Raw genomic sequence first — 14083 nt, forward strand, 5'->3', positions numbered from 1 at the left:
CATTATGGATATTTCACAATAGGCATAATACAGACATAAAATAGATTAATGGTTGCCAGAGCTGGGGAGAAGGGGAGATGGAGAGTGACTGCTAACTGGTACAGTATTTCTTTCTGGCATGATAAAAATGTTCTGGTTATCACAGCACAATACTGATGGGTGGTTACAAGAGTTAACTTTATGATATGTAAATTATATTTCAATAAAGCTGTTATTGCTGGGCAGGCAGGGTGGCTCGTGCCTATAATCCCAGCTACTCAAGAAGGTGAGGCAGGAAGGTCATTTGAGACCAGGAGTTGGAGAGTGCCTGAGGAACAGAGCAAGACCCCTAGAACTCTAACAAATATTTTTAAAAAATTATCCAGGTGTGGTGGCACGAGCCTGTAGTCCTAGCTACTTGGGAGACTGAGGCAGGAGAATCACTAGAGCCCAGGGATTCGAGGCTGCAGTGAGCCAGGATTGTACCACTGCACTCCAGCCTGCGACAGAGTACAACTCTATCTCTAAAATCATCATAACAAGTTTTAAAAGCTGTTATTTAAAAAAATTCTGTTAAACAAATTATAGGTTAATATAAACAGAAAAAAAAAATGTTAGAAAGGAATACTCCTGAATCTCAACAGTGGTTGAATGTTGGTGACAAGTCCCAAGATAGTTTTTCACATTTTCCTTGACAAACACCTTTTCCTTTTAAAATGAGGACCTTTGTTTTCCAAAAAAGTGCAATTTCCACTTAAAGCATTTAAAAATAATCTATATGCTGAGAATATGACTAAGCCCGTATGTTTAAAGACATCCCGTATATACATATTTTACTTATTTTTTATTATTGTTTAAATCAAGCTAGGAGTCATCCTAGAACAAAAAGAAAAAAATTCTTCCTTAGCCCCTTCTAGCTATAGGCCAATACTGAGGCAGCATATCCAAGACACCTCAAGCCAAATGAAGAAAGAAGATTCCACAGCATTTTTCAAATTAAAAAGCCAGTAGGCAAATCTTTGAGACTAGATAGTTCAGCTTGAGGGTCTGAGAAAGCCTCTGTTCATCTCACACCAGCAACAAATCTTTAAGAAAGTAAATCCACATGCCCTGAGATTGCTCCTGGCATGAATGTGACACTATAATTCAACATCCTGAATTAAGAGAGATGTGTTATTTTAGCTTGAAGCAGCAAATTAAAAATAAAAATCCTAAACTACTATACCACAGACTGTCAGTTCTAGAGAAGCACTGGGTTCAGCTTTCTGCACATCTGTATTTAATGTCAACTGCACTTGTAGGAGAGAAAAGCAAGATGTCTCACGTCTTGGGGCAACAATGAAAGTTGCCCTGAATGTAGGCCTGCTTTGCTTTGTGTAATAGAGACCTAAGGTCATCCTCTAGAAAAGGTGGAGTAATTCTTATAGAGTATATAACAATTTTATAGCCTGTTTTCATCATGAATTTTCCCATATTATAATTTTAACATGATATTAACAACTTCATAAAATTCAGCAAAATAGAATAACCATTACCTTCTCCTGGTAGACAGTCATTACAAATAATGTTACACCTAACCGTCTTGGTATACAAGCTTTATCTCATTTTGACATGTCTTCAGGAGAGTCACAGAAATGGAAACAACAGGGCAAAATGAGTAGTAATGTTTAAAGCTCTGAAGTATACTACATAAATTCTTCTCAAAAGAGATCACATTCATACAAGCAAGATGTAAGATGCTCAAGTGCATAGAATGTATTTAAAATAAATTCACTTCAAATGGAAGATAGACTATGTCAATGAATAAAAGTTCCTGAATGCCAAGCAACGGCTTACACCTGGCCCACAACTACTGAAAAGCTAGAAGATTTTTACCTACAAATCTAGATTTCCCATAACCTCTCAGGGAAACAGTCAATGGGAGAAGAGGAGTCATTTCCCCCATAAAAGCAGGCACACACTCTCTAGTCCACCACAGTCCTCATACTTATTTAATTTATGCAGATGAGCTTGCTCTGGGTCTGCTTCACTCCACTTAGTTACATACTTCACATCTGCTTTGTATACTCTAAGATACACTTTTCACAGTCATGTTATAGATAGGGTCAGGTTGACAAGGAGTGATCCCACTGAGCTTTGGGCAGCATGACCCAAGAGAGGCTTACTTTGGGTTCTTGCTAGTTATAAGCAGAGGAAGAAATAACAAGCTCTGTTTGGAAAATACTACCAGCAGCAGGATAGCAAGAGAGTTCACTAACAAATGCACCCAAACTGAAGGTTAGTGAGGTGCATAATGACTTAAGCAGGAGCCCATGTTTATAAAATGACTGGGATTCCTGGAGAAGCTGCCTTAATTCAAAGCAGGAGAGAAAACCCCCACAAAATCAAGAACAATTGATCCAAAGATGTCTGAAGATGGGATAGGCTCCTACTAGAGAGCCACACTTCCACTGAAAATAGACACCAGACTAGAGACCTACATTATTATATTTCCTCCCATAAATACATCAGTTCTTACTGAGTAGATTTCTTGATGAAACAACTCAAAACTAAAGGGTCTCTCTTGTGCTGGTCAAGTAAGTAAATGCTCTAGGACCACCGGCACTGCTGTGGACAGGGAATGCCGGGCAGCAGTTAAAGAAGAAAGGCTGTGGCTGATGACATGCATGCAGATGTCACACTCAATCTTTACTTCAGTGGAAAATGGCACCTTTAAACAAAAGGAAACTTTAATAACTGAAGTATAACGTGATACCGTTTAAAGAGTAAAATTTTTTTTTGAGACTGGGTATTGCTCTGTCACCCAGGCTGCAGTTCATGGTGTGATCTTGGCTCACTGTAGCCTCAACCTCCCAGGCTCAACCAATCCTCCCACCTAGCCCTCCAAGCAACTGGGGCTGCAGGCATGTGCTACCACAATCGGCTAATTTTTTGCATTTTTAGTAGTGATGCAGTTTTGCCATGTTGCCCAGGATGGTCTCTAACTCCTCAACTCATGCAATCCGCCTGCTTCGGCCTCCCAAAGTGCTGGGATTACAGGCATGAGTCACTGCACCTGGCCATGAGTACAAATCGTACATGTACAGTTTTACACGCTGAACACCGTTCCTGTACAATCACCACACAGATCAAGATAAAAACTAACCACAATACCCGGAAATGCCCTCTCCTTCACGTTCACTTCAGGTAATGGGGTTATGGGCAAATATCTAGGGGAGAAAAGTCAGATCCGAACCCTTCACTCATTACACCAAAACAAATTTCAAACGGTGCAAAAATTTAAACATATACAATTAAAAACTGTAAAATATTAGAAGGAAATAGGTATGTAAGTTTAAATCCAACAGTGGGAAAGGTATGAACCAAAACTCTGAAGCCATTAAAGACTGATCAATCTGACAATCTAAAAATTAAACATATCTAATTTTAAAATAATGTCAAAATTTAATTCTCAAAATAAGAAAAAAAACACAAATGACAAAGGGCTTTAAAAAATCAAAAGCACTTACAAATCAGTAAGAAAAAGGACAAATAAATAGAAAAAGGTGCAAAACAGACAACTGGCAGAAAAGGAACTACTTATAAACACAAGAAAAAATATCCAATCTCAGTCATAGAATGAATTTTAAAAACTGCAGAGAATTTATAAAGAACTCTTACAACATAATATTCAAAAGAGATATATCTCAACTAAGAAACTGAAAGAGGAGACAGTAACTTCTCCAAGGAAGATATACAAATGACAAACTCAAGAAAAGATAGTCAGAAATGCAAATCAAGACCACAATGAGCTGTCTCTTCACACTCACTAGAATGGCTATAATCATTACCGGCCGGAGCGGGGGCTCATGCCTGTAATCCCAGCACTTTGGGAGGCCAAGGCTGGGGGACTGTTTGAGCCCCGGAGTTTGAGACCAGTCTGGGCAACAAAACAAGACCCCATCTCAGTATTTTTTTTAAATTTTAAAATACTTTCAAAATGACAGATAATAACAAGTGCTGTCAATGATATAGAAAAACTGAAACCCTCAGACATTGCTGGTGGCAATGTAAAATGGTAGGGCCTCTGGGAAAACATTCTGGCAATTCCTCAACCAATTAAACATAGAGTTACCCCATATGACACAGCACCTCTATTCCTAGGTATGTATATGCCCAAGAGAAATGAAAATATGTCCACAAAGAACCTGTATAAGAATGTTTATAGCATTGTCACTCATAATAGCAAAAAGACGGAGGCAATCCAAATGCCTCTCAACAAATAAGAAATGTAGCATACTCACACAATGAAACATCATTTGGCCATAAAAATGAGTATTGATACACGCTACAATACGGATGAACCTAGAAATCATTACGCTAAATGAAAAGAAGCCAGTCACAAAAGATCGCATATTATATAACTGAATTTATACAAAATGCCCACAACAGAGAAATCTATAAAGACAAAAAGTATACTAGTGTGGAGAGAGGGGGAGGAGGTGGCAGAGGTAGGGCAGTGCTAGATAAAACACATGGAGTTTCTTTTTTGGGGTGATGAAAATGCTCTAAAGTTGACTGTGGTGATGGCTGCACATATCTGCAAATATACTAAGAACCACTGAATTGTGTACTGTAAATGGGTGAAATGTATGGTATGTGAACCATATCTTAATAAAGCTGGTTAAAAAAACTATGGAAAAATACCATTTTTTCTCACATCTGCTTAGTAAATACTTAAAATACACTGTTTGCTGAAGGGGGCTTCTGGGTACTGGTAATGTTCTATTTCCTAATTTGGGTGGTAGTGCAAAAGTGAATTTATTTTGTGGTAATTATCAGTGTACTTTTCTGTATGAAGGTTATACTTCAGTAACAACATCCATAAAAATGCACACACAAATACAATATGTTGGTGATGGTATGGGTAAACAGACACTCATACTTTGTTACTGGGGATATAAACTGACAAAACTTCTTAGGTAGGTAAACTTGAGATTTATACACAATAAAAAACATATGTTCTTGTTCCAAAGATATATACTCACATGTGTACAAAAATATGTACAAGATCTTTACTGCAACCTTGTCTGTAAGAGAAATGGTGTGGAAAAATTATAAATGCCAATCAACTGGGGCCTGGGTAAATATATTATGGCACAATCACAACAGGGAACACTAGCCATTTAATCTTTTTTTTTTTTGTTTTTTGAAAGAGAGTCTTGCTCTGTCATCCAGGCTAGAGTGCAGTGGTATGATCTTGGCTCACGGCAACCTCAGCCTCCTGGCTTCAAGCAGTTCTCCTGCCTCAGCCTCCCGAGTAGCTGGGATTACAAGCACCCGCCACCGCGCCCAGCTACTTTTTGTATTTTTAGTAGAGACAGGGTTTCACCATCTTGGCCAGGTAGGTCTCGAACTCCTGACCTCATGATCCACCCGCCTTGGCCTCCCAAAGTGCTGGGATTACAGGCGTGAGCCACCATGCCTGGGCTAAAAATTTTAATTAAAAAAAAGAGATAGAAGAAAGAAGGTACAGGATAGTGTAACCGTGTATATAGTATATCACTCTATGTGGGGAGAAAATAAACTAAGGTGGAGGTGGAGGAATATCTACACACATACACACACACCCACACACCCACAACAGAACATCTTTGGCAGGACACACAAGAAACTAGTGATCACAACTGGTTCTGAGGAGGGGACACTGGGAAAATGAGAGATGTACTTTTCACTTTGTATTTTTTTAAAAAGGTAGACACCAATTTAAATAAATGAATTATTCTAAAGTAAAAGAACGCTGCTTCAACATGTAAATGCCGCTAAGCTTCTAAAAGTTAAAATCTGAAATGTTATAAATTCTGAAATCTTTCTTATCTCCCATTTCAAAAGTTAAATTCTCAAACCATTAAGTGGTAGTAACAGTAGTAATAATAAATAGCTACTTACATCAACACCTCCAAACAAGTCAAAAATATAAGTATTTGGATAAGTGGTTTCTTGGGTAAGTTTCCTCTCTTCAGTAACAAATGCCATAGCCTCCATGGAGAGAAGAGGAGAAATTTCCTAGTTTTTTTAAAAAAAAGTACATACAGACATTGTATTAGTAACCAACACAGGCGAGACACTTAAAGCATCAGTTTGTGCTTTAGTCCCAACTTGAATTCCCATGAACACAAAGACAGTCCCCAAAGAACCACACTTCCTAGTATTCAGGCCCCTGTAAAGCCCTTTCTCACACTGAATCTGCGCTGGTATGACATACCTCAACTAACAGAATGTGGTAGAAGTGACACTAGGCCACTTTCAGCATAAGCCTTAAGAAAGCCTGGTAGGCCAGGTGCCGGGCTCACACCTGTAATCCCAGCACTTTGGGAGGCTAAGGTGGGTGGATTACTTGAGGTCAGGAGTTTGAGATCAGTCTGGCCAACATGGCAAAACTCCATCTCTACTAAATATACAAAAATTAGCCAGGCGTGGTGTTACACACCTGTAATCCCAGCTACTCGAGAATCTGAGGCATAAGAATCACTTGAGCCAGGGAGGCAGAGGTTGCAGTGAGTCAAGACAGAATCACTGCACTCCAGCCTGGGCAACAGAGGGAGACTGTCTCCAAAAAAAAAAAAAAAAAAAAAAAAAAGCCTGACAGACTTGGCTCTTGTCATCCTGGAACCCAAACATTATGCTGTGGGAACAACACAGACAACTTCGGAGGCCATGAGGATAAGAACTGAGGCCACGACCAATATCCTTAGCTGATCTCCAGCTGACAGGCAGCACCAACCTGCCAGGGATGTGAGAGAGACCACTTTGGACATTCCAGATATCTCAGTACCACCCTACCCAACAGCACATGAAGCAGAAGAGCCACTCAATCAACCAAGAATTGTTGAGAGATAAATGATGCTTGCTACTTTCAGCTGCTAAGTTTCGGGGTGACTAGTTCTGTAGCAATAACCAAGTCACTGCTCAAATATCATCTCCTGCAGGAAGTCTTCCTGATTTCCCCCAACCAGAAGCATGCTCTTCAGACCCCGCAAACAATCTACAACTCATTTGTAACATTTAGCACTTTTACTTTGAACCTATTTACAAGCCTATGTTATTTTGTTATTTCTTCCCTAGACTAAATGTTCCTTGAAGACAACACAAACAGATCCCACTTTGTATTCCCCACAGATTCCAAGACACAGTATTTGATATAGTACACATAGGGTAGTAGTTCCCAAACTGAGGGCCACAGAATCCTTTGTTGGAACAAAGCTAAGAGGAAAAAAATCTTATAAGAAAACCTAAAACATAGTAAGTTTCAAGTAAGTATTTATTGAATGAAGAAATGATGATCACAGCAAAGATATACAAATATTAATTTCCCTCCCCTTTAATTTCACCTCAATCTCACATCTGAGATTCTGCAGGAAGCAAATAATGTGCAATTCTTTGAAAAGCATTTTTAAACAAGTGTAAGAAGCTATAATTATTTCTATCAGACTGTGAGAAGATTAAAAATATGAAAATGTCTCTTCTTAAAGGTAAAGACTATGTTTAGTTTCGATTACATTTTAAAATAACTATGCGATATAATAATCAAAACTTCACCTCTGAAGAACATTGTCATTCAATTTCATTACGTTCAATATAACTTACATGGGTTTTTATTTTTATTTTTTATTATACTTTAAGTTCTAGGGTACATGTGCACAAGGTGCAGGTTTGTTACATATATACATGTGCCATGTTGGTGTGCTGCACCCATTAACTCGTCATTTACATTAGGTATATTTCCTAATGCTATCCCTCCCCCAGCTCCCCACCCCACAACAGGCCCCGGTGTGTGTTCCCTGCCCTGTGTTGGTGTTCTCATTGTTCAATTCCCACCTATGAGTGAGAACATGCGGTGTTTGGTTTTCTGTCCTTGTGACAGTTTGCTCAGAATGATGGTTTCCAGCTTCATCCATGTCCCTACAAAGGACATGAACTCCTCCTTTTTTATGGCTGCATAGTATTCCATGGTGTATATATGCCACATTTTCTTTTCCTTTTTTTTTTTTTTTTTTTTTTTGAGACGGAGTTTTGCTCTTGTTGCCCAGGTTGGAGTACAATGGCGTGATCTCGGCTCACCGCAACCTCCACCTCCCAGGTTCAAGCGATTTTCCCGCCTCAGCCTCCCAAGTAGCTGGGATTATAGGCATGTGCCACCAAGCCCAGCTAATTTTGTACTTTTAGTAGAAACGGGGTCTCTCCGGTGGGTCAGGCTGGTCTCAAACTCCCAACCTCAGGTGATCCGCCCACCTCAGCCTCCCAAAGTGCTGGGATTACAGGCGTGAGCCACTGTGCCCCGCCATATGTCACACTTTCTTAATCCAGTCTATCACTGATGGGCATTTGGTTTGGTTCCAAGTCTTTGCTATTATGAAAAGTGCCACAATAAACATACGTGTGCATGTGTCTTTATAGCAGCATGATTTATAATCCTTTGGGCATATACCCAGTAATGGGATGGCTGGGTCAAATGGTATTTCTAGTTCTAGATCCTTGATGAATCGCCACACTGTCTTCCACAATGGTTGAACTAGTTTACAGTCCCACCAACAGCATAAAAGTGTTCATATTGCTCCACATCATATTGCATCCTCTCCAGAACCTGTTGCTTCCTGACTTTTTAATGATCACCATTCTAACTGGTGTGAGACGGTATCTCATTGTGGGTTTGATTTGTATTTCTCTGATAGTCAGTGATGATGAGCATTTTTTCACGTGTCTGTTGGCTGCATAAATATCTTCTTTTGAAAAGTGTCTGTTCATATCCTTTGCCCACTTTCTGATGGGTTTGATCTTTTCTTGTATATTTAAGTTCTTTGTAGATTCTGGATACTAGTTCTTTGTCAGATGAGCAGATTGTAAAAATTTTCTCCCATTCTGTAGGTTGCCTGTTTACTCTGATGGTAGTTTCTTTTGCTGTGCAGAAGCTCTTTAGTTTAATTAGATTCCATTTGTCTGTTTTGGCTTTTGTTGCCATTGCTTTCGGTGTTTTAATCATGAAGTCCTTGCCCATGCCCATGGCCTGAATGGTATTGCCTAGGTTTTCTTCTAGGGTCTTTATGGTTTCATGTCTAACATTTAAGCCTTTAATCCATCTTGAATTAATTTTTGTATAAGGTGTAAGGAAAGGATCCAGTTTCAGCTTTGTACATATGGCTAGCCAGTTTTCCCAGCACCATATATTAAATACGGAATCCTTTCCCCATTTCTTGTTTTTGTCAGGTTTATCAAAGATCAGATGGTTGTAGATGTGTGGTATTACTTCTGAGGTCTCTGTTCAGTTCCACTGGTCTATATCTCTGTTTTGGTACCAGTACATGCTGTTTTGGTTACTGTAGCCTTGTGGTATAGTTTGAAGTCAGGTAGCATGATGTCTCCAGCTTTGTTCTTTTGGCTTAGGATTGTCTTGGCAATGCGGGCTCTTTTTTGGTTCCCTATGAAGTTTAGTTTTTCAAATTCTGTGAAGAAAGTCATTGGTAGCTTGATGGGGATGGCATTGAATCTATAAATTACCTTGGGCATTATGGCCATTTTCACAATATTGATTCTTCCTATCCATGAGCATGGGATGTTCTTCATTTGTTTGTGTCATCTTTTATTTCATTGAGCAGTGGTTTGCAGTTCTCCTTGAAGAGGTCCTTCACAATCCTTGTAAGTTGGATTCCTAGGTATTTTATTCTCTGAAGCAATTGTGAATGGGAGTTCACTCATGATTTGGCTCTTTGTCTATTATTGGTATATAGGAATGCTTGTGATTTCTGCACACCGATTTTGTCTCCTGAGACTTTGCTGAAGTTGCTTATCAGCTTAAGGAGATTTTGGGCTGAGACAATGGTGTTTTCTAAATATACAATCATGTCATCTGCAAACAGGGACAATTTGACTTCCTCTTTTTCTAACTGAATACCCTTTCTTTCTTTCTCCTGCCTGATTACCCTGGCCAGAACTTCCAACACTATGTCGAATAGGAGTGGTGAGAGAGGGCATCCCAGTCTTGTGCCAGTTTTCAAAGGGAATGCTTCCAGTTTTTGCCCATTCAGTATGATATTAGCTGTGGGTCTATCATAGTTCTTATTATTTTGAGATATGTACCATCAATAACTAGTTTATTGAGAGATTTTAGCATGAAGGGCTGTTGAACTTTGTCAAAGGCCTTTTCTGCATTTATTGAAATAATCATGTAGTTTTTATCTTTGGTTCTGTTTATATGATGGATTACGTTTATTGATTTGTGTATGTTGAACCAGCTTTGCATCCCAGGGATGAAGCCAACTTGATCATGGTGGATAAGCTTTTTGATGTGCTGCTGGATTTGGTTTGCCAGTATTTTATTGAGAACTTTTGCATCGATGCTCATCAGGGATATTGGTCTAAAATTCTTTTTTTGTTGTCTCTCTGCCAGGCTTTGGTATCACGATGATGCTGGACTCATAAAATGAGTTAGGGAGGATTCCCACTTTTTCTATTGATTGGAATAGTTTCAGAAGGAATGGTACCAACTCCTCTTTGTACCTCAGGTAGAATTTGGTTGTGAATTCATCTGGTCCTGGACTTTTTTTGGTTGGTAGGCTATTAATTATTGCCTCAATTTCAGAGCCTATCATTGGTCTATTCAGGGATTCAACTTCTTCCTGGTTTAGTCTTGGGAGGGTGTATGTGTCCAGGAATTTATCCATTTCTTCTATATTTTCTACTTTATTTGCATAGAGGTGTTTATAGTATTCTCTGATGGTAGTTTGTATTTCTGTGAGATTGGTGGTAATATCCCCTTTATCATTTTTTATTGCATCTATTTGATTCTTCTCTCTTTTCTTATTAGTCTTGCTAGCAGTCTATCAATTTTGTTGATCTTTTCAAAAAACCAGCTCCTGGATTCATTGATTTTTTGAAGGGTTTTTTGTGCCTCTATCTCCTCCAGTTCTGCTCTGATCTTAGTTATTTTTTGTCTTCTGCTAACTTTTGAGTTTGTTTGCTCTTGCTTCTCTAGTTTTTTAAATTGTGGTTAGGGTGTCAATTTTAGATCTTTCCTGCTTTCTCTCGTAGGCATTTAGTGCTATAAATTTCCCTCTACACACTGCTTTAAATGTGTCCCAGAGATTCTAGTATGTTGTCTTTGTTTTCATTGGTTTCAAAGAACATCTTTATTTCTGCCTTCAATTTGTTACGTGCCCAGTAGTCATTCAGGAGCAGGTTGTTCAGTTTCCACGTAGCTGAATGGTTTTGAGTGAGTTTCTTAATCCTGAGTTCTAGTTTGATTGCACTGTGGTCTGAGAGACAGTCTGTTATAATTTCTGTTCTTTTAAACATTTGCTTTACTTCCATCTATGTGGTCAATTTTGGAATAAGTGTGATGTGGTGCTGAGAAGAACGTATATTCTGTTGATTTGGGGTAGAGAGTTCTGTAGATGTCTATTAGGTCCACTTGGTGCAGAGCTGAGTTCAAGTCCTGGATATCCTTGTTAACGCTCTGTCTCCTTGATCTAATGTTGACAGTGGGGTGTTAAAGTCTCCCATTATTATTGTGTGGGAGTCTAAGTCTCTTTGTAGGTCTCTTAAGGACTTGCTTTATGAATTTTGGTGCTCCTGTATTGAGTGCATATGTATTTAGGATAGTTAGCTCTTCTTGTTGAATTGTTCCCTTCACCATTAGGTAATGGCCTTCTTTGTCTCTTTTGATCTTTATTGGTTTAAAGTCTGTTTTATCAGAGACTAGGATTGCAACCCTGGCTTTTTTTTGGTTTTCCATTTGCTTGGTAGATTTTCCTCCAACCCTTTATTTTGAGCCTATGTGTGTCTCTGCATGTAAGATGGGTTTCCTGAATACAGCACATTGATGGGTCTTGACTCTTTATCCAATTTGCCAGTCTGTGTATTTTTTTTTTTTTTTTTTGAGACAGAGTCTCGCTCTGTCGCCTGGGCTGGAGTGCAGTGGCCGGATCTCAGCTCACTGCAAGCTCCACCTCCTGGGTTTATGCCTTTCTCCTGCCTCAGCCTCCGGAGTAGCTGGGACCACAGGCGCCCGCCACCTTGCCCGGCTAGTTTTTTGCATTTTTTAGTAGAGACGGGGTTTCACCATTTTAGCCAGGGTGGTCTCGATCTCCTGACCTCGTGATCCACCCGTCTCGGCCTCCCAAAGTGCTGGGATTACAGGTTTGAGCCACCGCGCCTGGCCTCAGTCTGTGTATTTTAATTGGAGCATTTAGCTCATTTACATTTAAGGTTACTATTGTTATGTGTGAATTTGATCCTGTCATTATGACGTTAGCTGCTTATTTTGCTCATTATTTGATGTAATTTCTTCCTAGCATTGATGGCCTTTACAATTCGGCATGTTTTTGCAGTGGCTGGTACCAGCTGTTGTTCCTTTCCCCATTTAGTGCTTCCTTCAGGAGCTCTTGTAAGGCAGGCCTGGTGGTGACAAAATCTCTCAGCATTTGCTTGTCTGTAAAGGATTTTATTTCTCTTTCACTTGTGAAGCTTAGTTTGACTGGATATGAAATTCTGGGTTGAAAATTCTTTAAGAATGTTGAATATTGGCCCCCACTCTCTTCTGACTTGTAGAGTTTCTGCTGAGACATCCGCTGTTGGTCTGATGGGCTTCCCTTTGTGGGTAACCCGATCTTTCTCTCCGGTTGACCTTAAAATTTTTTCCTTCATTTCAACTTTGGTGAATTTGACAATTATGCGTCTTGGAGTTGCTCTTCTCAAGGAGTATCTTTGTGGCATTCTCTGTATTTCCTGAATTTGAATGTTGGCCTGCCTTGCTAAGTTGGGGAAGTTCTCCTGGATAATATCCTGAAGAGTGTTTTCCAACTTGGTTCCATTCTCCCCGTCACTTTCAGGTACACCAATCAGACACAGATTTAGTCTTTTCCCACAGTCCCACGTCTTGGAGGCTTTGTTTTTTCTTTTTACTCTTTTTCTCTAAACTTTTCTTCTTGCTTCATTTCATTCATTTGATCTTCAATCACTGATACCCTTTTTTCCACTTGATCGAATTGGCTACTGAAGCTTGTACATTTGTCACGTAGTTCTCGTGCCACGGTTTTCAGCTCCATCAGCTCATTTAAGGTCTTCTCTATGCTGTTTATTCTAGTTAGCCATTCATCTAATCTTTTTTCAAGGTTTTTAGCTTCTTTGTGATGGGTCTGAACATTCTACTTTAGCTTGGAGAAGTTTGTTATTACCGATCTTCTGAAGACTTCTCTCAATTCGTCAAAGTCATTCTCCATCCAGCTTTGTTCCGTTGCTGGCCAAGAGCTACGTTCCTTTGGAGGAGAAGAGGCACTCTGATTTTTAGAATTTTCAGCTTTTCTGCTCTGGTTTCTCCCCATCTTTGTGGTTTTATCTATCTTTGGTCTTTGATGACGGTGACGTACAGATGGGGTTTTGGTGTGGATGTCCTTTCTGTTTGTTAGTTTTCCTTCTAACATTCAGGACCATCAGCTGCAGGTCTGCTGGAGTTTGCTGGAGGTCCACTCCAGACCCTGTTTGCCTGGGTATTACCAGCAGAGGATGCAGAACAGCAAATATTGCAGAATGGCAAATTTTGCTGCCTGATCCTCCCTCTGGAAGCTTCGTCTCAGAGGGGCACCCAGCTGTATGAGGTGTCAGTCAGCCCCTACTGGGAGGTGTCTCCCAGTTAGGCTACTGGGGGGTCAGGGACCCACTTGAGGAGGCAGTCTGTCCGTTCTCAGACCTCAAATTCCATGCTGGGAGAACCACTACTCTCTTCAAAGCTGTCAGACAGGGACATTTAAGTCTGCAGAAGTTTCTGCTGCCTTTTGTTCAGTTATGCTCTGTCCCCAGAGGTGGAGTCTACAGAGGCAGGCAGGCCTCCTTGAGCTGCGGTGGGCTCCACCCAGTTCCAGCTTCCTGGCCGCCTTGTTTACCTACTCAAGCCTCAGCAATGATGGACGCCCCTCCCCAAGCCTCACTGCCGCCTTGCAGTTCAATCTGAGATTGCTGAGCTAGCAGTGAGCGAGGTTCCATGGATGGGGGACCCTCAGAGACAGGCACAGGATATAATCTCCTTGTATGCCGTTTGCTAAGACCATTGGAAAAGCGCAGTATTAGGGTGGGA

General features: G+C 40.1%; 1 protein-coding gene across 4 annotated transcripts in view; it reads right to left on the reverse strand.

Annotated features, from left to right (window-relative positions):
- TRPC4AP (transient receptor potential cation channel subfamily C member 4 associated protein) overlaps window positions 1-14083 on the reverse strand; it is an 88008-nt gene that overhangs the window by 57897 nt on the left and 16028 nt on the right. For all 4 annotated transcript variants that reach the window (XM_073008122.1, XM_073008119.1, XM_073008120.1 and 1 more), the window contains exon 3: window positions 5908-6024. In XM_073008122.1, the coding sequence (XP_072864223.1) occupies window positions 5908-6024 (117 nt within the window). The remainder of the gene's footprint in view (window positions 1-5907; window positions 6025-14083) is intronic.

Source organism: Chlorocebus sabaeus, chromosome 2 (assembly GCF_047675955.1).
Source record: "Chlorocebus sabaeus isolate Y175 chromosome 2, mChlSab1.0.hap1, whole genome shotgun sequence".
In the NCBI taxonomy this organism is placed as follows: domain Eukaryota; kingdom Metazoa; phylum Chordata; class Mammalia; order Primates; family Cercopithecidae; genus Chlorocebus; species Chlorocebus sabaeus.